The sequence below is a fragment of the Doryrhamphus excisus genome, chromosome 19 (genome assembly GCF_030265055.1).
Source record: "Doryrhamphus excisus isolate RoL2022-K1 chromosome 19, RoL_Dexc_1.0, whole genome shotgun sequence".
In the NCBI taxonomy this organism is placed as follows: domain Eukaryota; kingdom Metazoa; phylum Chordata; class Actinopteri; order Syngnathiformes; family Syngnathidae; genus Doryrhamphus; species Doryrhamphus excisus.
Genome location: NC_080484.1, coordinates 12,925,393 through 12,950,738, shown reverse-complemented (window position 1 = coordinate 12,950,738; position 25,346 = coordinate 12,925,393). Strand labels below are relative to the sequence as shown.

The window sequence follows — 25,346 nt, the reverse complement described above, 5'->3', positions numbered from 1 at the left end:
ACAACCTTGGGATTTGTGAGTTCCATCACACAGAAGTAAAAATAGATTTGAAACACTCCACATGCTATAGATCGATGGGGTCAATCACTCAACATTATTTCCTCAAACGGTGGCCTTGGAACAGTGGCGTTATATACTCAACTTCACGAGGACCCGGCGTTTACTTGAGAGCCTTGACTGACTTGATGTGTTTTGGAGTTTTCAATTGGATTTTTTCTTGAGTTTAGTACGGCGAGTATCTCGGGACAAATATTTTGCCAACAATGGCGAACTACCAATTATGATATCACAATATGACTTAGTGATTACGTGATAACTGATATACAAAAACTACTATCACAATCATATTGGACGACAATGGCGATATTAAAACAACAACGATGACGCAACAATTAATATATTAGGGGAAAAGAACAATGTGTAACAACTACCGATTACAATATTGCACCAGCAATATTGCCAATGATGATGATAATATCACCAATACTTGTGATTATAGAATTTTATACATGGGTATATTAAGAGGAAAATAACACAGAATATGCTTCAGATATTACACTATTTATGCACATATTATGCACGAACTGGTCTATTACATATCATGTGTAACCGACTATGGTGATAGTATCATGATACCATGGAGGCCACCATTTGAAAAAAAATATACAGTATATTTCTTGCTCAACACGTTAATACAAGCAAGCAAGCGAGCAAGCAAAGCGGTCCAAGTGCACAGTCGGGGTTTTTACCAGGAGATAAACACACGGGGTCATCACAGTATGACGTGTACTCTTTAGGGGTGAAGGGGTTGGATGGCAGTTGATGGACGGCGTGAGGATGGAGGAGGCATGAATGGGAGGAGGAGAGGCGTTAAGAGATGAGTGTGTGAAAAATACAGTATGAGGAACTGCGGTGGGAGAAATGATTGAGGAATCGATGGAAAGGGACGCACGCCACCGCGGACGGCATTCGAGCACGGATGACGGTTTTATGACAACCATCAAAGCGATTTCATTTAATGTTACATTACGTCACTTTCATATACTCTGCTTCATCATAGAGTAAAGGATACATAATCATTTGGTCCATTACACATTTACATGGACTTTCAAATACAAACAAATATTTGCCGTATTTTAAAATGGCATATAATTGTAAAAAATTATTTAAAATATTTGAAAATATTTCAAGATTAATATGAAATATTTTAAAAAATATAAAAAAATATATATATTTTAATTATTTGCATTTCAAAAAAGGGTTACCGCCCACAAGTATTGTTTTTGATGGCTTGCGGAAAAATTCTACAATATAATTTAAATAAAAAAAAAACAGCAGTAATTTTACAAGGATCAAGTCAAAATACTGAGACAAAAAAGTTGCAATTGATCGTAATTTTGTGAGAATAATGTTGGAATATTAGGAGAAAATTGCATAATTGGTTTACAGAAAAGGTTAGAATGTTACAAGAATAATGTCAAACTATTAACACAAAAAAGCAATATTTTAATGGGAAAAAAATCCGCAATTTTATAAGACTAAACTTGTAATATTATGAGGGAAAATAATGTAATTTCCTCTGTCAAAAATTTTATCGAGTTTAAATATTAAATAAAAAAAGGAAGAAATAAAACAAAATAAAGTTTGATTATAGGAATAAAGTCTAAATATTATGGGATTAAATTCCCAATATTATAAAAAAAAGCAAAAAAATCACAAAAATTGTTGAAGAAATATTTGGAACGTAAAAAAAAGCAAAAAAATGGGGATAAGACAAACCTGAGATAGTTTTTTCATGAAATATATACATACTGGAACTTGTGAAATATACGCGTATATGTATATACTGGAACTTGTTGGCATATGGAGAAAGTTGGCAAAGTTGCATCCTTTGGTCCAAAACGCCACGCCAAGGTGGGTTTCTTCAGGTAGAAAGGAGACCAGATGGTTCTGCAAACAAGCGTGCCTCCTCCAGCATATGTTTCATTATCACTAACGACATAATCGAGCTGCTTTGAAGCGCGCCGTCACCATGCCGTCTAACGCTTGAAGAGGAGCTCTTGACTCCCGCGTTTTAATTAATCAAGCACTTCGCCAGCCTGAATCCTTTTGCCTGTTATCCTGTAACGATGAGAGTAATTAAAAACACCATCATAAAAATCTAATGACATTTGATCACTGCAGAAAATGAAGTGACGGGAAGCGACGGACGTACAACACTTGGAGTAATGTTGGCGTTTTTAATGGAACTTATTAGCGTGTGCCAGCGGGTGGTCTTTCCATCAAGTGAGTGACTGGGCTCCATGTAGCCAGCGGCGCTACAGCAAGCCTCGCCTATTAATGGAAAATTAACAGAAAGCAGTTGAGATTGTTAACGTGATGACGTCCACTTTTGAAGTCTACTTCAAAAATGCCCTCATTAAATATGACATTTGAGCAAAATGGTGTCGTAAACAGGCTGTGACCAAGATGAAGGTGGACTGGTGTCACCTGCGAGCGTTTTGTAGTCCAGAAGGTCAAAGAGAACCACGGCCACGGCCGTCCACGTGATGACCAGAGCCACCACCAGCAGCCACGCCATGGGCGAGCTGAAGGTCAGGATGATGTCGTCTAAAATCGTCCTCTGATTGGCTCTCGCAGGAGGGGCCGTGTCCCCGCCGCTGCTCATTGCCGAAGAAGACTAGGTTGAGGAAAAAAAAAGGTTGAGGAAATGTGACAGTGAGTCATTTTCAGGTGAGACGTGTGAGCCGTAAACGAGTCGTTCAAAACTCAAAAACTGTGAACCTTTTTCCTGGGTAGGGACTCGGTACCCGTCCGTGTCCATTTGTTTCTTGTGATTGTTTGGTCGATATCAATACGACATAATGTGCATTACCATTAAAAGAGTCTTTTTTGTATGTTTATATTATACATTTATGTAATTAGGGCGGCACGGTGGTCGAGTGGTTAGCACACAGACCTCACAGCTAGGACACCAGGGTTCAATTCCACCCTCGGCCATCTCTGTGTGGAGTTTGCATGTTCTCCCCATGCATGCGTGCGTTTTCTCCGGGTACTCCGGTTTCCTCCCACATTCCAAAAACATGCTAGGTAAATTGGTGACTCCAAATTGTCCATAGGTATGAATGTGAGTGTGAATGGTTGTTTGTCTATATGTGCCCTGTGATTGGCTGGCCACCAGTCCAGGGTGAACCCCGCCTCTCGCCCAAAGACAGCTGGGATAGGCTCCAGCCCCCCCCCCCCCCCCCCCCCGCGACCCTTGTGAGGAAAAGCGGTAGAAAATGAATGAATGAATGAATTAATTTATGTAATTAGCATAGTTTCATACTAGCCGTCAAGCTAGGAGGCTAAAATATGATACATTATGGTATCAAAACTGAAGAAAGAAATGCCATTTTGGGTCCATATTCACATCTCAAGTACTTTCGTGAACACACAAAATCTGAATGTGGTCGGAATACAACAGTGACCTGTGTTCTGTGCACAAAAACCCGCAAGCATACTTAACATACTTAACATACTTAACATACTTAACATACTTAACATACTTAACATACTTAACATACTTAACATACTTAACATACTTAACATACTTAACATACTTAACATACTTAACATACTTAACATACACATGACAGTGGCATTCGTGGCCACCAGAGGGCGTAACTGCAATGACGCATGCTTGACATGATTTTCATAGAAGATGTCAGGCATGTTTGCTGTAAGGTCACACGTTACACGTTGTTGTTGTTTTGCATGTGTGTGAGTGTGTGTATGTGTGTGTTAGCGTTGGGGTTGATTAAAGCACGCAGCAGCTGTTTGCTCGCCAGGGCGTCGGTGAATCACCCGAGCGTGTGCTGCTTTGTGCACCGACGAAAATCAGGGCCACGAGGCAGAGAGATGAGCCGGGGATGAAGAGTGGGAGAGAGACGCAGACCAAGATCCCCCGAGGTGATTTGGAGATTGAATTCCGTGTTTGCTTTGTGGAATCTGCTCGACAACACCAATGACTCTAAATAAAAAGTGTTTATTTTTTTCCACATACGCTGCTTATCTAAACATGCAGAGTGCAGACTTGACTGGAAGAGGCTCTCTCTCAAGGCACGGTCCATACTATACGATACAGTACTATGCTATATACTATACCAGAGGTGTCCAAAGTGCGGGGGCCCTTTTGCAGCCTGCGGCTGTTTGTTATGGGCCCACACAACATTCAATAGATCATTTAAGAAAAAAAAACACCAAAAATGGAACAATCAACAGTAGTTTTACAAGAATAAGTTGAAAACATTATGAGAAAAAAGTTGGAAACAGAATAATATTATGAGGAAGAAATATAATTTTAGTTGCAAAAAGTTTCAATTATTTAAAACAAATTATTTTTTCCAGTTGTGAGAAACAAAACATAGATCGATAAAGTTCTACTTTCATAAGAATAAAGTCAAAATATTAAGAGAAAAACGTTATCTAACAAAAAACTTGTACTTTTACAAGAATAACAATAGCAATATTGTGAGAGAAAAAAATTACCTCATCATCAACGTCACTTTGGTAGCATAAAGTTGAAATGTTCAAGAAAAATGACGTATTGTCAATACAATTGAAGGGGGTTAGTAACAGCAATTATTTTTGTCTGAAAAATAATAGCAAAGGCAGCACAGTAGGGGTGCTAGTTTTGACAAATGCTCACCCTTTTGTGTGTGTATATTTTTATACACAGTCATGTGTCTACACTAATTGGTTCCCGGTGTCAAAGGTCACCATTTGCAGTTTGTCTCCATTGATCACACACTATGGCTGCCTAATGCTGGGTATTTTGCAGTAATAAAAATGTGGCTTTAGATTGAAGCTTGACGGTCCATGGAGTTGACCTTTTAATGTTGCTGCATTGATATCCTCCAATTTGAACACGTTTGCCCCCCACCCTACTGGGAGAGCTGTGTATGTGTATGCTATATAAAAGCTGAACATTGATCCAGCGGCACTCCGACGGCGGTCGTATCGACCCACTGCTGGCGAAAGAGTCACGGCGACAGCCTTCACGGTGCATCGGAAAAGGCCACAAGCGCTTTTCAGTGGCCAAAAGTCTGACCTGCTCGTCCTGCCGGGCTTTGAAAGGCGCAAATGATGCCGAGCACCTGTTGGTGCAACTGCTGACCACAGGATTAGAAGGATGCGGGTGCAGGCTATTTTCTGGCCGCATTGTTGTAGATGGTGGTGGACTAAGGTCTATCATTAGTCAAAACCTATACAATACGTACAATAATACCAATATATTAGTGATATGCAGTATTCTGGTCACTAGGCAGCAGTAATGACACTACCCAACCACAGCCATGGCATGTCCACATGACGGAGGAAAACAATGTTCTCCTCCCATGTGTGGAAGTGGTAAGTTTTTGGCTTCTAAGAAATACATTTGACGCAAACCGTTAGTTGGCTAGCTTGTTAGCTTATGGGTGTCTAAAATCCCTGCAGAACAAGTGTTGCAATGTGGTGCAAACAATGAATTGGTGTATAAACCACTATCAAAATTTTATGGGAAGAAAGTCATGAATGTTTTTTTTTTTACAAGGATTATTTAAGAATTGAGTTGAAATATTTGGAAAATTAAAAAAAGGACAAAAATGGTTGGAGCACAGAGTGAAGTTTATACTAATAATAGGTTTTTTCACTTATATGAAAAAGTTGAAATGCAGTTTTGCAGTGCAAAGTTTGGACACCACTGGGTTAAACCAACTCCGACAACAGAGTCTTAGAGGGGCTATGTCGCTTTTTATTAGCCGTACCCTACCAATCAAAAGTTTAGAGACGCCTTATCATTCATTAACATGACTAAGTGTGTCTAAAGTTTTGCTAACTATTAGTAAGTGTATGTAACAGGGCATATGGAAGCTATGATTTCATGAAGATAACCACTGCGAGTGAATGTGTGATTGAATTGTTGGTTTTGTTGCCGTGGGAGGCAATCAGTGTGCACGGGCCGCCATCATAGCACATGAGTCACGGTGCCGCCCACTACTAGCTTTGTGGGTCGCTAGCAAAGCTGACGTGGTGTAAAAAATATACGATGACAGACGGACTTGGGCCACTTATTGCAAAAAAGACAAAATCTCTCCTCCTTAACATTAAAGTGCTGCATTGGATATTTCAGTATTAGCAAAACACATCTAATTGAATTGCCGGCAACATCATTCAGGTGCACTTTTCCGCCTAATAAAGTTCCCCTCTTGTGTCAGCTAAATGGTAATTAAATTGCAAATGAGTTCTTAGTAGCAGATCATTATTTGTGAAGTTGAGCCAGAGTGAAATGGATTTGTCGCTTTTTTTTTTTTTTTTTTTACTGTACCTTGGACTTGGAGCTGGCTTGGCTAGCCATCAGTCACTTCAAAGGCCGGGGAAGCACAGCGTTACCATAGAAACAAGCATGAAAGTCATTAAATCCTTTTTTTACGTTGCAGAAAAAGATGGCTGACTCCCGGCAACAAAAAAAAATAGAACTATCACAGCTGTTCTAAAAATACCACAACCTTCGCCACAAGAAAAAAACAGTCCATTGATGGTTCTTGATAGTTCCCAAAGTGTTTGGTTCACTTGAAGAAGGTTCTCCAGGCAGCGCTTGTTAGTTTCACTTTGTAGCTGGAGAGACTGAGGGTCACCCTTTCTGTCACCCCACCCCCCCCATCTCAGTGTCCAAAATAGAGACAGAAAAACTGGGGAGGCAGGAAGGGGGGGGGCGGAGGACAAGGTGAAGAGATGGAAAGGACAAAAAGTAAAAAAAGAATTGCTGAGTGCTGAGCTAATTCATCATCTTAGCAGGCTACTTCCTGGTTTAATGAGGATCACGTAAGATCACAGGACTGGACTGTTTTGATTCATAAAGAGGATGAAATATCACTATTGTGACTGAAACAATTTAAAAAAGGACACATTTGTCTGTCTGTCTGTCCATGTGTTAGCTAGCAGGCTACTTCCTAGTTCATGAACAAACAGGAAACAAACAGGATTGTGCCATTTTGGATTGTGGGGCGGGGGTGATGATATCTCAAATGGACTTAAAGGAGAAAAAAGACAACTGGATTGTGACTAAAACGATAAAGGTGGACAATTCCTCTTTTAAAAGACTGTGTTAGCTAGCAAGCTACTTCTTAATTTAAGGCGTGTGAACCAAGACAACGGAACAGTACCATTTTGATTCTGGGGCAAAGTGGAACAATTGTAGTGTGACTAAAATGGCAATAATTGACAATTCCTCTGAATAAAAGTGTAAAATTTGGCATATTTTTTGTTTGTTAGTTAGTTAGTTAGCAGGCCACTTACTGGTTTATAGAGAATGATAAACACTATTGTGACTCAAATGGCAATAATGGACAATTCTTGCGTATTTTTGTCATTGCATTTATTTTCTTAGTGAGCAGGCCACTTCCTGGTCTAAGGAGATGACGAGAGATGACTGGGGGTGGGGGGTGATAGGAAAATGAAAATGAATCCTATTACAAAAAAAAGTTTATTTTGTGCGTCTGTGGATTATGTGTCTGTCCAATTACAAGTTATCAGACTAGTAGTCTCCTGGAACGCGTCAACGCGTGGAGACGTTTTTTTGAGCTCCAGTTTAAAAAAGGAGGCATCTTATCGCCAGCAAGTGTGAGGAGGAGAGCAGTAACCTGACCTCCAGTCTAGTCCCGGGAGCCTGTGCTGTGGAAGCTATAATTAGACGCTTCAGACAGCTGCTGGTGTTGTGACACTGGACTGGACTTTGAATGTAGAGCACACTGAAAGGGGAGGTTTCATGTCACGCTATAATTAGAGTGATATCATAAAAAAAGATTATTCTTAAGAAATGTTGTAGTATAAATTGTAATTACACTCATTAAAAATATAAATGCAACACTCCCCATCTACTACGACTGTACATCTGGGATGTCATGTGATATGGTATTATTTGTTTTTATTTAGGACCATAACCATACTTCATACTGTGTATGGGTAACACATAATTACAGTAGTTCATGGAGAAGGAACTTACTTAACCATAACCCTACCCACTATTCATTAGTTCTTCATGTGTTCCTTAGTAACTACTCTAAATGTATGTGCCTTATGTCCTCAGTCACTCCTTGTTAGTTCCTCAGTAACTACTCCAAATGTACTGTATGTGTCTTAGTTCCTCAGTAACTACTCTAAATGTACTATGTGCCTTAGTTCCTCAGTAACTACCTGTATGTTAGTTCCTTAGTAACTACTCTACTAAGTTCCTCAATAACTACTCTAAATGTACCATGTGCTTTAGTTTCTCAGTAACTCCCTGTATGTGCTAGTTCCTTGATACTCTAAATGTATATGCCTTAGTTCCTCAGTAACTACTCTAAATGCACTGTATGTGTCTTAGTTCCTCAGTAACTACTCTAAATGTACTATGTGCCTTAGTTCCTCAGTAACTACCTGTATGTTAGTTCCTTAGCAACTAGTCTACTAAGTTCCTCAATAACTACTCTAAATGTACCATGTGCTTTAGTTCCTCAGTAACTACCTGTATGTGCTTTCCCCTGGAATATATTTAAATTCCATTCATCCATTTTCTATGCCGCTGGTCCTCAATAGTGTCTTGAAGGTATGCTGGAGCCTATCCCAACTGACTTTGGGCAAGAGGCAGGGTACACCCCGGACTGGTTGCCAGCCAATCGCAGTGCACGAATACACAAACAACCATTCACATCCACAGTCATACCTATGGGCAAGTTAGAGTCTCCCAATTAACATGCATATTTTTTCTGGTATAATTACATTCATGAAGGAGTCATTCTGTCACATTTCATAATGCACACTGGCAGCAGTCATCCATCCAACCACAAGGGGCTTTTACCTTGTATGACAGCACTAAAAGCTTCACAGAGACGGAAAAGAATGCTAAAATAATAAAGACAGACAGGCGCATTGTTGCTAGCGCCTACATGCCTCACTCCTGCATTATCATTTTTAATCCTCTCTTCCTACCGTTATTCAACCACCATTATTATTATTACTACCATTCTCTTGTCTTAAACAGCTAAAACGTACAATAGTTATATTACACAATAGTTGCCTGCATGCTCAGGGGAGATGTCTTGTGATGAAAGCAAGCTGATGAAACTATACAGCAATCAGCGCACCGTGTCTGACAAAAGCAGCACTCGATAGACGCTTAGAAAAGTCTTCCTTCCATCTGCACGTCCACGTTGACAGGCGGGCTTTATGGTGAGTACCCCCACCCCCCACACCGCCTCCCTCAACAGTAGTCTCACAGTCATGTAATGGTTGTTTCTTTGCAGGGAGGCCAGAAATGTTCTCTCTGTGAGGATCAAGCACCTCGGACAGCGCCAGAGGTCAAGTCCAGATACGGCTGGAGGCGATGAGGAGCGGTGACTGTAGCCTTCTTTTTCCAGGTTCTATTTTATTTCAGCCATTTAGTATACTTATGTACTGTATATTAATTGATTGAACCTTGGTTAGCGTTAATTTCATTTGCTCCAGAAGGTCCAATTATTAACAAAACGGACATTAACCAGATATTTCCTATATTGCAATTTGAATATTGCTCAGTCACAATATAGCAGTTTTTCAAAAAATAATTAAAGGTAATTTGCGATGTTAATCGGAAAATACCTAAACTGGGGCAGACGGCACTGTACAATTTCATTGACTTTACATGACTATTATAATGTATTCATTCATTCATTTTCTACCGCTTATCCTCACGAGGGTCGCAAGGGTGCTGGAGCCTATCCCAGCTGTCTTTGGGCGAGAGGCGGAGTACACCCTGGACTGGTCGCCAGCCATTCACAGGGCACATATAGACAAACAACCATTCACACTCACATTTATACCTATGGACAATTTGGAGTGGCCAATTAACCTAGCATGTTTTTGGAATGTGGGAGGAAACCGGAGTACTCGGAGAAAACCCATGCATGCACGGGCAGAACATACAAACTCCACACAGAGATGGCCGAGGGTGGAATCGAACTTGGCTCTCCTAGCTGTGCAGCCCATATCAAGTAATTGATAATAGTTACAGAGCTGATTTGGACGATATCTATCAACATTGTACCCTCAAAGAACAAACAATATGAAGTAATTAAACATTATTTAATAATAATAATAAACATGACAAAACATACATTTTTGTACTTAGTCATTGTATGAAGGGATGGCCGAGGGTGGAATTGAACCCTGGTCTCCTAGCTGCGAGGTCTGTGCGCTAACCACTTGATCGCCGTGCAGCCCTATATCATTCATTCATTCATTTTCTACCGCTTTTTCCTCACGAAGGTCGCGGGGGTGCTGGAGCCTATCCCAGCTGTCTTTGGGCGAGAGGCGGGGTACACCCTGGACTGGTCGCCAGCCAATCACAGGGCACATATAGACAAACAACCATTCACACTCACATTCATGCATTCATACCTATGGACAATTTGGAGTCGTCAATTAACCTAGCATGTTTTTGGAATGTGGGAGGAAACCTGAGTCAGCCCTATATCAATAAAAATAATTCTCATTTGTTGTATTTTTGTTGTTGTTGTTTTATATTGAGAGCAGAAATACACAAAGACGTGGCAGGTTGTCTGCAATGGCGCCTGCAGGTTAGCAGGACAAAGTAGAACTGATAGGACACAGGGACAGGCAGGATAACAAAAAAGTGAAGGAAAAACCTTGACAGGGTGATCTAAAAGGCAGATGGTGTGCGTGATGTTACGTGTAGACTGTTAACCATCAGAGGACGGGACAGGACAGGACACGGTAAACAAACGCTATCTATAAATCTTTGTCACGTCTTCCACGTTTGGACTTCCTTGCCATCTCCTCACCTATCGATCATGTTGTTCTTTACCTTTTCAACTCTTGCAGACATTTTGGGGACACAGCTGACACACACTCATGCATGCATCTGCGCATCATCTCTTATTAAATTACTAATAATGTCACCGCGTTATTGACTTCATTATGCAAATACAGCCAGCCTCCAGCAACACACACACACACACTCACACAATTTGTAGGCCCAGCACACCGGCCAGGAATAATGTCTGGCTGTTTCAGATAATTACGTCAAAGAGAGTCGCTGATGTGTTTATTAGCATGAAATCAGCTTAATCCAATGTGCCTGCAGGGTTTGACATCCCATCTTAAAGTGTCAATAATGTGTCATTGTGACTGGAGCTGTCCTTTTAAAGACGCACGTGTCTTCAAGAGAGTCCAATGAGGCCTCCAATGCTTATTTTGTTGGAAGGCTAGCCATGTGTTGAAGCCAGGAAGTGACGCCGTTGCCAAACCATGCTGTGTGTTGATAGAACGCCACCCACCCACACACACACACACAGAGCGTACACACAAACATTCTGGCAGAGACAGGCCTGGACAGATGGAAGGACGACAGAGAGCAGCATGGAAATGGAAATTAACCTGACGAACTATTTAGCCTTTACGATGCCCTACCATGCTTTTTTGAAGCCGATAGCAGTTGAGTCCCATATTATAGTATTTTTCACCAATATTAAATAAGTATACCACAAAAGTGTGGTGTTGGTATCCTCTGGGAGGGGGGCTTCAAAATACAAAAAGAAGAAATGGGGTTGGGAAGGAAAATGGGTTTGGGCATGCTTGATGCCAGTGTTTCCATGAGGCTTGTGGGAATGTTGCACCAGGTGGTGAAGATGGCTTCATGGAGGGCGTCCACTGTCTGGAACTGATGTCCATGTTTTAAACTTCCCTTGCCATCCATCCCCAAATGTTCTCCATTGGATTTCGATAAGGGGAACATACAGGATGGTCCACAAGGGTGAGTTTATTCCTCTGAAGAAGTCCTTTGTAAAGTGCAGCTTTGCCCTCTGCAACATGTCCACGTATCCGTCTGCCGTTTGACAGCCCTGCGCAACCTGACGCACATGATGTGATCCTTCTACTGTGCCGTGTCGAAAACATCTCATGTGGGATCTCCTTGTCATGCCAGTAACGTTAGACCGTCAAGGGAGAAGAAGACTTTCTTCCACCTTTCAATGTCCCATGTTTGGTGCTCTCTTGCTCATTCCAAATGCCCAACTTTGTGGCGTTGAAGGAGACGAGACCCCTGAAATGTTTTTTGTAACTAAAAGCCTTCTCTGTGATTCTGGGGGGATGCTACCATCTGTCATCATAACAGAAGAGGCATGGCTTGTCATGATGCATCTGCATTAACTGGGCTAAAATAATGTAACGTAATTAATAATTCATTCATTAATTTTCTACTGCTTATCCTCACGAGGGTTGCCGGGTGCTGGAGCCTATCCCAGCTGTCTTCGGGCGAGAGGCGGGGTACACCCTGGGCTGGTCACCAGCCAATCACAGGGCACATATAGACAAACAACCATTCACACTCACATTCATACCTATGGACAATTTGGAGTAGCATATTAACCTAGCATGTTTTTGGAATGTGGGAGGAAACCATAGTCATGTAATTAATTGATTAAATTAATTAATTAATTACCTTTGCTACTTTTGACATCCCAGTATATATAAAAAAATTGAATTTGTGTTTAGGGTGGAGGGCATTAGGTAGGACGTCTGCCCAGGGTGTCATGCAAGCCAAAACCGCCACTGATCCTGATGTTCAATTATGACATAGACAGGAAGTGACAAAGAACAGGTCTACACCATCTTCCAGATAGCGGGTGTGTCTTTATTATTACTTTATCTGTCTGAAGCAGATGCCACCAGATGTACGCTGCTGCCAGCGTATTCGGCCCAAACACACGCAAACACACACACACACACACACACACACACGCAAACACACACACACACAGGCCTTCTGCCTCGTCCTATCTTGACAACAATCCAGCTGCACAGCCAGGTAGCGGAAATAGCCTCGTCTGAATGTTCAATGGGTGTCTGAGGCATTGAGGTGGAAGAGCTAGTGCTTACACCTGGCGAAATTGAGGATGGAATTTAGATAAGCCAGGGAGAGAGAGTAGAAGGTCGAATGCACGGTAGGGTAAAAACAACAGTTGTGTACCTCCATGGTGAGCCGTTGTGTTGTGTTTGTGCTTGAATTCCAGATACTAAGTACAAGAGGTGTAGAAAATGAAAGGGTGGGTCATTTCCTTGATCTAGTATGTGGGGGGAATCAATCTCACCTTGATGTCATGACAGTGCATGATATGCTGCTTGCTGTTAACACCTTGACATTTGACCCAAATCTACGTTGTGATGGATAATGTTATGACTTTCTCTTAAGAATTATTGATTTGGATCTGGCCTGTTGTCACATGACACATAGCATGATCGACGTGTGCGTAGAAGTCCTTTGTCCGGCGGGCATTGTGAACTGCAGCATTGCTTTGTTGAAAAAGCCAGACACAGATGAGGGCCTCCACTTAATAAGGGATGCCCCCATTCTACATCTCCACATAGCCAGCTGCCATTTGACGCCCCTGCACTACCTGTAACTGTATTGTTCCACTGACGGAAAATGTAGCCCAGGTCATGATGGCGCCTCTGAACTGTGGAAGGCGCATTTCAAAGTCTGGCTGGCTTTTAAGTTGCGTTTGTCGCTGTTATGACACTACATGATATGCTGTTTGTGCCGTTTGACACCCCTGCACAGCGTGAAGCGCTATTGTTCTACTGATGGAAAAAGTACCCCAGATCATGATGGTGGCTTCATGTCAAGTGCATCACTGTACTTTGTTACTATCGGACACTGCATGATATGCTGCATGCTGTTTAACCACTCTGAACTCATAGAATTGAGAGAATTTGAACAAATTTGACTCCTGTGCAGTCATCTATCACCCTGGTTAGAGGGAGCTGTGGTGCACTTCTGTCTATGAACAAAAATAAGCAAAAATCCGACATATAAATAGCGGCAGTATGATGATGAAACTATGGAAGTGACATATAAAAGTCATATAGCGTGCAGCACATGTGTGCATGGCTGTGCTTTGATGTCCCAGTCATGACACTGGAAAAGAATCATTCATTCATTTTCTATGCCACTTCTACTACTACCGCGTCTGCTAACAAATGGAGGCGCTATGCATTGTTAGACCTACTCCATGCGGTGAACAAAGCTATGAAGAAATTGCATATTAAAGTGTATTTTCCGTGTTAAAATCCATGCTTGTGCATGAATTAATCTCCTAGCTTTTAGCGACACACAACACAGACCATTAAAAGAAGCCTGAAGTGTCTTCAGAATGTCTTTTCATCCCTTTTACTCTCCCCTTGGACACGTTATCATGCAAAAACAATAGCGTCGGCATTTTTACATGCGTTGTGCTTAAACAGACTTGCCATGAATCAAAGCCTAATTCCGTTTTATTGATGGTCTTTGTCCGACGAAAACCTTTTTTTCCCTTTCTAATAAATAGCTTTGGTGTGCGTGTACGGCCGCATGTGTTCCATCATGTGTTGGTGCCTGCAGGCAGACTTCCAAGTGGTGCTATTAGACCTGGATATTGCAGCAGTAGCTCACAGCGGCTCAATACAATTCAGTCCATTTGTCATTTTTATCAAGAGGCCAGTCAAAATGTAAATCACATCAAGTCCCATTTTCAGGAGCCACCCCCGGGTCAACTTCTACCATGTCTAATTTTGCTGCTTTTATTCGATAAACAGACGCCCTAATGAATCCCCACTTGAAGACAGCCACACATTTTCTAACTGAAATCAGTTCTCGAATCATTTTTATTTTAAAATGACAACAATATCAAGGAGGCACAGTGACTTGTAAAAGGCGGAATTAGACTTCATTCCGGGTTTTGGCTCCGGGCACGTGCTCTACACACCGAGGGAGGCGGTGCATCAAACCTAAGTGACAATTCACGTTAGTGGAAGCAAGCTGGCGTTATTAGGAGGGCCAGCCATGCAGGAGGCCAAAAGACTTAAGGCAGAGGAGGTTGACGGCGGACAAATTCGATGGATGTCGTCCCTCGGTTGCACTGAGAAACAACATGGCTCCTCCTGATCATTAATAGAAACTGAGCCTTGGATGGTCTGATTTTATGAGCATCCCACTGGGATACATTTGGGTTTATAGTCATCCATATTAGCCACACACTGGCCCCTTTAACATCGACTGAAGACAAAAGAGAAGTTATCCTGGCTACATTCCACCTTCAGAGGAATCTGCTAGTCAGATCCTGCGTGTAAGGGATTGATGGGACAGTTTATATTCTTTTAAAAGCGCTTTGTGATATATTTCATGACGTTACTGATACTGTATATTCCAAACCAAGATGCTGTCTGCTGGTTTGAATACATAGATTATTTTTGTATTGCTGTTTTTTCTTATTTCTATATATTTCTATTTATAGTTTCTATAGTAAGTACAGTATGCTGTAATACAAATGCTGAAATATGAGGGCTGTACTCTTGTGTGAGATAACATACAACAAAGGAAGCAATCATTGACTCCGAGGAGAAAGACATTTAGGCTGCAGATGGATGGTGTGAGCTTCTGGAAAAGGGACCAAATAATCATTCCGGTAGCTGTTTGAGGAGGAAAGGTGAGGGAAAAACAATTACAGAACAGACAGGTGCGGCGCGATGGCACAGGGAAGGCAAGGAACTGGGGGTAGAAAGAGGCTCTGGCGATAGAAGCAGAAGAGAGGATATTGATCGGTAAAAAATGCATGAGGTGTCTGGCGTGCAGCCGCTCATCCTTAATGGCCTGACGGATCGGGCCGAGCTAAAGCATTAGCCCCTCACATGAAGGATTTCAGAGTGCTCATCCTCTACTTGTGTTGTTTTCTTTCCCTCTTAGTCATCTGCTTGCACTTGGTCTGTGACGGCGAGTGAGCGATTCAATAGCTGAGTCAGCGAGTAACACACTCAATTAGAGAATCGTGTCTGAATCGGTGAGTCACCCCGCAAACCCCAAACAAATCTCTCTTCTAGTTTTCAAAGTTTAGCCTTCTGCACACCAAGCACCCAAACTGGAAAGCTGCAAGAGAAATGGGGGCCAATGTAGAGATGTGGTTCTGTTTTCTTCAGGCCAAAGACCTTCAGAATGCTCCATCACTGACTCACTCAGTTCCCTCGAAGGACCCCCTATTAGGCAGAAGGGACTTGTTATCATGTTCTAACAGTCAGACACTTAAAAAATGTCCCTCACTTGTTTGCTGCACTCTTGAGCAAAGCGCCGCTTGGAGGCTAGCTTTTGATGTACTGGGAACAGGCTTCGCTACGCATCTTAAAACGCAACTCAATCAGTCATACGCTACCCTAGCAGGATGTTGCTGTTAAAATGTGAGAGTAATGTAGCACTTCAGGTCACATAGCTATGCCGGTGATGCTAATGTTGGGTTTGCACTCTGAAGCCGGGTGGGGGTGTGGGTGGGGAGGGCTTTGATGACACTTTCTTTAGCTGGGGTTATTAACAAGCTGTGTTAACGTGTGTGTGTTATTAGGTCACTTATGGCAAACCATGTGGGCTATTAACAAGCACACACACACACACAGAAGTGTAAAGGCTATCTGTTTTTTGCCGTACAACATAATGCCTCGCCATCCATCTTTGTCACAGTACACTCCTCCCACCCACACACCCACACACACACACACACTCACACACACACGTACAACAACAACTCACACTCACCACACAGCGTGCAACGGGAGTTTAATTATGCCACTAATCTTGATTGACAGTGGCGCACATAAAGGCTGATACCCACAGGCAATGTGTCAAAGCATCCGCCCATTCATCCGCGCCCATTTAGTCATCCATCCAGTGACCATTTTTTCTTCAGCTCTTCAGTGTCCCCCCACCTCTCTCTCGTCTTCCTGCTATCTCTGGATACTACATGTGTGTGTTTGTGCTTGGCTTACCGATACTGAACACTACGTACTATCCTTGATCAAATATGTGTATGTGGGGGAGTCATGTTGCTGTCATGACTGTGCATGATATGCTGCTTGCTGTTCAGGACCCCCAGGTGAGGTTTTGAGGGTGATTGAGTCCGGGAGTCAACATGACAATCCTCCTAACTAGATGACAAATAGTTGACAGGAGTGCTCTGCTGTTTTTAGTTTTTACTGCAAAAACGCTCGTCGAAAATCCTCCTTATGACAGGAGCATACTGCTGTTTTTAGGCATCTACTGCAAAAACCCTAGTCAAAGATCCTCAATATGACAGGAGTACACTGATGTTTTTAGGGATCTACTGCAAAAAAAACTAGTCAAAGATCTTCTACATGACAAGTCAAAGACCTATTACAAAAACCCTGGTTAAAGACGACAGGAAGGCTCTGCTGTTTTTAAGGATCTGCTGGAAATCACACTGCTGCTTTTAAGAAATTAGGTGGAGAGATAAATGAAATGTCATAACTGAGTCCCCCCACCTCCAGAGTATAACTTTACGCATAATTGATGGATATTAGTAGAGCAATATTGAATATATGATATGAAATTCATTAAGCACCTGCTATCAAGTATTCAACATCAATTTCTAGTTAGCAGACGAGCCTGCAGTTGTTAATGAGAAATTGATGAACTTGACTCAAAGAGATGGAACCCTGCTGGGTAAGGTAGGGGGCTAAGGGGTGGGTGGTTGGTGGGCGGGGGGCGGGAGGGGGGCATCATATGTTTATTAGCACTCTTGAAGGCCACGTCCTGGAGCAGCTGCACAGCGAAACACTGCCCCTAAAAAAATGTGTTGCCTTGTGCAACGCAGGGAATGAAAGGAGCCCTGCTGAGCACAACATTGGCCGACACAAAGGCTTTCAAAATAAAACCACAAGACTGCAGAAAGGTCAAGAACTGGCACACACAATCCTTTTGCTCCTCCACTATAGCCCCTTCTTTATGTTCACCAATTTGGACTATAGTCTCAAAAATGATATCTGCCATTCCATGACTAAAAACAGCAGTCTGTTATGTAGAGGATCATTGACAGTTTTGCAGTAGATTCCCCAAAATAGTAGAATGTTCTCGGCATACATTGCTTATGATTTCATGATATATTTTCTATATATTTGTTTATTGTTTTACATATTTTATTGATATTATATTACAATATTATAATATATTAGGTGTATATATATATATATATATATATATATATATATATATATATGTACACACAAACGTACATATATTTACTAGCTATTTATTTTTATTTCTTTATCTATTTTTTGTTTTGACTATATTTTGATGAAATAACAATGTTACGTTACAGAAGTGCATCTCTGTGATATTATGAGAAGAAAATGAGAATAACATAATAATAGTGAGGAGAGAGAAGAATTTAGTTAAATGTGCTCTACATTAGTATAAAATAAAACCGGAAGTTACATCGACCTTATACAGGGCGAAGCGTGTGTCTACGTCTTATTTTGAAAGGGTCTCTCGGAACTGCCACGTGGTTACATAATGAACTTGACGTTTGGCGGCCGAGAGACGCTCCCCAACGCGGCTGTCTCTTCTCGCAGGGTCGGTCCATCTCTGTCCCTATTGTCTGAGTCGGTTCACTCCGTCTCCATTGTCAGTCCGGTTCACTCTGTCAAGACGAGCCCACAACTTCGACATATTCCTCATCTTCTTAAATGTCAGCAATGGAGCGTCACCGCGTCCTTTTTGGCCACCAAACGTGTCTTTGATATTGAACGGTCCGGAGGTCTGCTGTGTTACCCGAAGCGGCGGCGGAGCCGAGAGCGACATGAGCCCGCTGAGGAGCAGCATCAGTCGGGGGAAGAGGACGTGAAGGGACCGCTGACACTTTCACTCCGGTCGTCGTCTTGGAGGATGTTGTCGCCTGGCGTCCGTGACTTCCTGTGAGAGGACACTTTCCCGGGTTATGTCCACATTTAGACAAATTAGCCGTGGATTTCAATCTCAATAACAATATTATTATCATTATCATATCAACTGGACTGATAAATAAGAGAACGACCAGAATCAGTTAGTGTCTAATCAATAATTGAGCAGTTTTTCAGATACCTAACTTTACAGTCTCTTACTTTTATTTTTTGCTTGCTACGCATTTGCACCGTTCCTATGACTATGAAACAATAAAAAATACATCGCCACGTGATAAGCCGAGGTAACCGACCGTCTTTTACTGCTGTCCCTCCTCACCCCCCCACCCCGTGAATGTCCGTTAGTTACCTAGAACCACGTCTCAGCCTGAGCTACGGGGGCCAGCATCCACTCCCCCAGGCCCGGAGGTGAACACCTCTTACCTGAGCAGCCAAACGCTCAAGACAGCCCTGCGGAAAGGAAGGAATTGGATTGGGAGACTGTGATTTTGGAGAACCGGGGACGTCTGGAGACGGGGCGGAGGACGACATGGGGTGCTGCAGTGGCAGGTGCACCTTGGCCTTCATCTGTGGCATGCAGCTGGTAAGTGTTATGATTACTATTGATCCCTCTAAGGGGGTGGGGGGCTGGATGGACAGATCAATGCCAAGACATGAGAGACATAAAAAAAAAAAAATCTTGTCAACACGCTTTGACCTTGTGTGATTTGTCACAGCGTGGATGGATGGATGGATATGTGACTGCTCCTAAAAACAGCAGAGTGCACTTGTTATTGAGAGGATCTTCGACTAGCATTTTGTGCAGGAGGTTATCAAAAGGAGGGGAGCCATCCTGTCAGAAAGACCATCTTCCTCCAGTGTTTTTGGCAGGCGGTTCTTAAGAACACTTCAAAAACAGCATTATGTTGTTTAGGATCTTTGTGTAGCATTTTTGTCATCAGGTTGTTAAAAACAGCATAGCAGTATTGTCATATAGAGGAGTATTGACTGCAGTAGTTCCTTAAAAACAGTAGAGCACTCCTGTCATATAGAGGATCTTTGACTAATGTGTTTGCAACAGGTCCTCAAAAACAGCACAGCAGCCCTGTCACATAGAGAAACTTGAACAAGTGTTTTTGGTAGTAGGTCCTCAAAAACAGCACAGTGCTCCTGTCAAATAGATGATATTTGACTATTGTTTTTGGTGGTAGGTTCTTATAGAAGATTTTTGACTAGTATTTTTGCTGTAGGGCCTAAAAAACAGCAGCACTGATGATGATGTTTGAAGTTTTTGGCTCCAGGTTCTTCAAAACAGCAGGGCACTATTATGAATGGACTGGGAAACGAGAACAATCAGAACTGGTTCACAGAGGTGGCATATATTTTATTTGGCGTGTGAACGAACATGTGGAGCTGTGATATTATAGATCAATAAGGTAGCTATTATGGATAGGTAATATTTGCCTCGACGGAGCAAGATACATGATATTCACAAGCGATGACGATTAGACGCCATGTTCAGTCATGGAAGCCAACTGCTGCCATTCCATGTTTGTGTTACGTCTCTCCCGTCACCATCTGTGTCGGCGGCGGTGCCAGGAAAGACGGCAGGCAGGGAGGAGGTGAGTTTGTGTGCAAACATGAGAGGATGTTTGAGAACACCAGTGATCTCATAGGGAAGTAGAAACCTCAGCTGCTAGCTTATTACTACTCCCCTTGCCCAAAAAATGTCAAGAAGTAACGGTTGCTAGGGTGTTTTTACAATCTAGCCTCTTTTAGAAGCTCCACTCTGTGCTAAATTGCCCGTTTTGAAGCATCACATCACAGAAAGCGTTTGAGGATGCTTTTGAAGTTTTAGCAAGTCTGCGAGTTAATGTGCTTAAGGCGAGTCGGTGGGGGGAAAAAAACCCTCAAGCTCAAACAGAGGCAGAGGAGAAAAAGGTTGTAATCCGCCGTTTCTCCAAGCGTTATTGATATAAGGAGGGGATAACCGCACAAAGTGTGGGAACCGAAGGCAGACGCGTGATGTTGTGCGCCGTTTAAATGTGTGCAAATGCAGGGACATGAAGCTAAATGTGGCCACTTGAGGATACGACATAAGACATAACTATTAATCTCAACCTGAAGCCGTCGAGGCAAAATGGAGTGCAGTGCTTGACTGCAACCAGCAGAGGTGCAGTATTTGGCAATACAGGGAAGAGCAACACGATATTAGCGATGCAAAGTTGAACTGCATCCATGCAGTTATATAAAACTACATACAAGATTAATTCATTACATATCACGGTTCAAATTTTCATGAGTAAAAAAATGAATCCAAAAATATAGAAAGCCAAGTTCTAAGTAGTGTTGTGGTCATTAGGCATCAGTAATTACACTACCTTTCACACCGGCTGCTGAGCTGGCTGAACCCAGTCGACATTCTCCTCACATTCCTTGTGGAAGTGGTAAGTTTGAGACCCGAAAAGTTTAGAATATTTAAATTGGAGAAACTAACTAGTTAGCTCAGTAGCTTGCTATGCTCACGGCTGTCTGTTTTGGTTACGGTGATCCCATAACCTGCATAATGAAAAGAGAATACTTACTATGCTCTAACTACAAAAATGTGTTGTTTATTAATATTGACTCCTACAAATTTACTTTGGTGGGTCTGGAACCAATTAACCGCGATATGACTGCAGATCCTTTTGAGTGTACAGGTGTGACAGAGGATTGCATCGCCATTTTATACAAAATAAGAATAACAGTGATACAAGGCCTTCTGAAAAGTGGGCCACCCGGAGCAATTCACTTAAATAGCCGTCTACACTATTGTCCTGCGAAACAGAAGCACTGCTTGGCTTGTTTTCCCTCAAAAATCAACATGTCTTGCAGCAAAATGCCCAACCAGCTTCTAGCCGCCACTGGAAGCGTGTACGCTGTGTACTACTACTGTAGGTGAAGTAGCTGCGAGGGCGCGCACACCACGCTTATTTGTGTCTAATGCGCTGGAACTAATGCAGCGCCGTAGTCGTCAACAACAACATGTTTTGCTCTGTTAACCGTTGTAATAGCTGAGCCCGCTGATAAGTCCATTAGCGGTAGCTGCAAGTTTTTAAAAACACTGGCACATGCTGTGAGCGCCGCAGTTTGAGGGCCATGGCCCGTTAGCTCGGTTCACTGGCAAAACCGTTTGAGTCAGCAGAAGAATCCTGTTGGTAAGACGTATGTCTTCACAAAAAGGACTACAATACTCTGTCAACTAATTGAAGTAATGGACCAGTAATGAATTCAATGAACGTATACCTTGAAGCTGAAAAGCTCCTTTTTCCACTAAATCAGCCTGTCAAATATTCATGCCCAAATGTTGTCAGTTTGAGCCTATCCACATACTAATTTTATATCTTCTTTGTTAACTTTAGGTTTAACTGTAGTTTGTACACACCTGGAGGTAAAAACGACTCTTTGTAACTTTGTATTTGACTATCTGTACCTGTTGATTGATCCTAATCACCTATCATGACATAACTACTACTACATCACTACTATAAGGAGAACCAGAGTATAGAGCGGGGGGAGCCACCTGCTGTGGCCCAGCAAGGTGCACTATATTGGGGCACCTGCTCTGAACAGTCAGTATGCCGCTACGGAGATCAGGAGAAGCGGAGTATAGAGCAGGAGGAGCCGCCTGGCCTGGCCCAGCAAGGTGTACTGTATTCGGATACATGTTCCGAGCAGCCAGTGTGACACCACAGAGGTTTCTGGCAAACATGTTTTTTTCCCCATTATCACAGTGCATTTGGTACAACTGGCAGGAAAAAATTATTCCTCAGGAAAAAGCAGAAAGAAAAGAAAGTGAAGAGTTTGATAGTTATGGCTGCTAACATCACAGACAAAAGGAAAAAGGAGCGCCTGATATGCTCATCTGCACAGTATGGGTAATCTGGCCTCATTGGGGTGTTGTTTTAAAATCAGTTATCCAAGCTATTTTTAATGTTATTTTATTTCAATGTTTTTTAAATGTAATTCCCTCATATGGTGCACCCCTAGTTGACCAATATTATACATTCTGAGCAGATAACTGAGTCGTTATTGTTGATTTCATTTGGTTATGTCACTCAGGCGGACATGTCTTTCTACCACAACGAAAACTTGGTTTACTTAATAGTCTTGCAAACTACTATGTGCTGGAACCGATTCTCTTTTCTATTTCTATGTATTCAGATAGATTACCAGCGTTATTGCTCTGGGAGCAGGGAGGAGCCACAGGGGCGGTCGACCACATCCTGAACTGGTCACCAGTGAAAAGCAATGACAAAAGTAATATATGGCCGTCTTTGAAATGTTTGCTTTTGCCTGTATCACCGTTGGCAGATGGTTTCAATGGTAATTCTGCTTTCAAATGCTAATATAACCATCGGTAAACCCTTTCATCCCTAATCAGTTGCTATTTTGTCGAGTTTGGGGATTGTCTCTTTCATTTTGATCAAACCCCTTTTTTATATAATTTTTTTTGATGGTGCAACAGATGCCGACATGCGCCGCTAAATGGCGCGTAGCAAAGGAACAGCAGCAGATGCATGGTGTTGTTTTCTGGGGAAAATCAATGGAGCCAATTAGAACAATCGTCTGCAGATTCGAATGCGACAGAGTCGGCGTTTGTGTGTCTGGGACTGTACATTTCAGTGACATTTCCAACCACTGAGGGACAAAATGAATTATTTACCACTTGGAGGCACTGCCACTAATACACAAAGGTGCCGGGTGATTGCCGTGCATTTCAGGAACCATCACATCCAATCGGTATTGCAGAAAGACTAATAAAAGTTGCTGTATTTGGTGCTTGATTGCATAGAGTACCGTGCAGGTTTTGCATGTGTTTTGGACTCCGATTAGACCTTTCTATTTGCTGTCCTTTTATTCTTGGTTCCTATCAATAATGCAGTGTAGTTACAGCAGAACTAATTTGTCCCCTACTTCAGTTTCCTCACTGTCGCATAGCATAGATGGGTTGATAGATAGATGGATGGATAGGTGGATATTTTATTCACATTTCCGGCAGCTCTGCAAAAAATATCATAATGAACTTAATCAGTTATTCACAAAATAAAACATCCAAGGCAAGGAATGAGAGATGAGAAAAGTAAGAAAGTAGAATATGAATAAAGAAATGAATAGGGAACAGATCATGTCAAATTCGTCGTGCATACATTCATTTTCTACCGCTTTTTCCTCATGAGGGTTGCGGGGGGTGCTGGAGCCTATCCCAGCTGTCTTCGGGCGAGAGGCGGGGTACACCCTGGACTGGTCGCCAGCCAATCACAGGGCACATATAGACAAACAACCATTCACACTCACAATTTGGAGTCGCCAATTAACCTAGCATGTTTTTGGAATGTGGGAGGAAACCGGAGTACCCGGAGAAAACCCACGCATGCACGGGGAGAACATGCAAACTCCACACAGAGATGGCCGAGGGTGGAATTGAACCCTGGTCTCCTAGCTGTGAGGTCTGCGCGCTAACCACTAGACCGCCGTGCCGCCCTGCAATGATACATAATAAATAGTAATTCATAATCTATAACTACACATCCACAGCCAAACTAAAAGCAGTATTTCATCAACTTAGAGGCCACTGGTATCACAGTCAGGAAGTACTATACACGGCCTACCCAAACGCCTCTGAGGTTTTACCTTCTCAATAGTGACAGTAGATTGCATAGTTTGATCAGATAACTGTGTAGCTGTTTTTGATTTCTTTTGGCGACCTCTGCTTCTGCCAGGTGAAGTGGAGCCTGAATCTGTGGGCGGGAAGGCCACTAAGTGAGGATACAAGGGAAGCATAGGTTCCTGTGTATGTATCCAAAGATCCACAGGCCACATCCATCTCCTGTTCTTTTCATCAATTTAGGGGAATTACACTTTAAGAGGAGTTTGAGTTGAAAGTCAACTCTGGTAACAAACATAATCTTCAGACCGTCGTACTTATTGGCACGCCTCGGGGAGATAAGAAAAAGGCTTTGCAATGCTTTATGTGCAAGGCAGCTTTTTCGACAAAAAGCCACACACAATCTCAGCTCACGGTCTAAAGATTTTCTGTCCTGCGCTCTTTTTCACAGTGTCCAATTTGTCAGTCTGTCTTCCCCTCAGGTAGCCAGGCTTTTATAAATGTCCTCTCTTTGTGTGTGTGTGTGTGTGTGTATCTGGCCCTCCTTTATGCCTCCATGCTCTTGGCTGAAGCAACCTGGGAGATTTTGTTGTGGGTTGTTGGTTCAGACGTCCCATTATCTCATTATTTCAGGCCTTCAGCGAAAATTTTCCAGTTTGGGTCCACTTGGACTTGGGTCTTGAAGGTCAAAGTTGGAGGCCTTGGTTTCTTCCACTTAATGAGCTTGTAGTGGTCGACCACAATGTCACATAAAGGAGTTGTTTAGTTGACTGAGCAGTTGACTAAGTCCAACAAATGAGACTTGCTCACCCTGACGCCTTTAGGCCAGCTGGCCTGTCAGTCATGAGTCTCTTAACCAGATTGTTCCATTGACATCTGTCAGTTGAGCTGCTGTCTTCTCGTTGGGTGATGTCTTTGATTTGGTCCTGCTAGGGTTTCCTTG

The 25,346-nt window shown here is 42.4% G+C and overlaps 2 protein-coding genes across 10 annotated transcripts in view; one reads left to right on the top strand and one right to left on the bottom strand.

Moving 5' to 3' along the window:
- Nucleotides 1–25,346, bottom strand: part of LOC131107248 (triadin-like) — a 30,331-nt gene that overhangs the window by 2,423 nt on the left and 2,562 nt on the right. Inside the window, exons 1-2 of one of the 5 annotated variants that reach the window (XR_009120230.1) lie at nt 6,350–7,281; nt 2,491–2,680 (exon numbers count right to left, since the gene is read on the bottom strand). Coding sequence is in view for 4 of the 5 variants with exons in the window: in XM_058057101.1 (XP_057913084.1) it covers nt 2,491–2,680; nt 6,350–6,379 (220 nt within the window). In the remaining variant the exon portion in view is untranslated. Of the gene's footprint in view, nt 1–2,490; nt 2,681–6,349; nt 7,290–25,346 lie in introns of those variants that run through there. The other 4 variants (XM_058057101.1, XM_058057102.1, XM_058057100.1 and 1 more) reach the window with 4 other exon arrangements.
- Nucleotides 9,148–25,346, top strand: part of nkain2 (sodium/potassium transporting ATPase interacting 2) — a 71,633-nt gene continuing 55,434 nt past the window's right edge. For 2 of the 5 annotated variants that reach the window (XR_009120229.1, XM_058057092.1), the window contains exons 1-2: nt 18,643–18,792; nt 19,123–19,360. Coding sequence is in view for 4 of the 5 variants with exons in the window: in XM_058057092.1 (XP_057913075.1) it covers nt 19,307–19,360 (54 nt within the window). In the remaining variant the exon portion in view is untranslated. Of the gene's footprint in view, nt 9,235–9,289; nt 9,423–18,642; nt 18,793–19,122; nt 19,361–25,346 lie in introns of those variants that run through there. The other 3 variants (XM_058057093.1, XM_058057094.1, XM_058057095.1) reach the window with 3 other exon arrangements.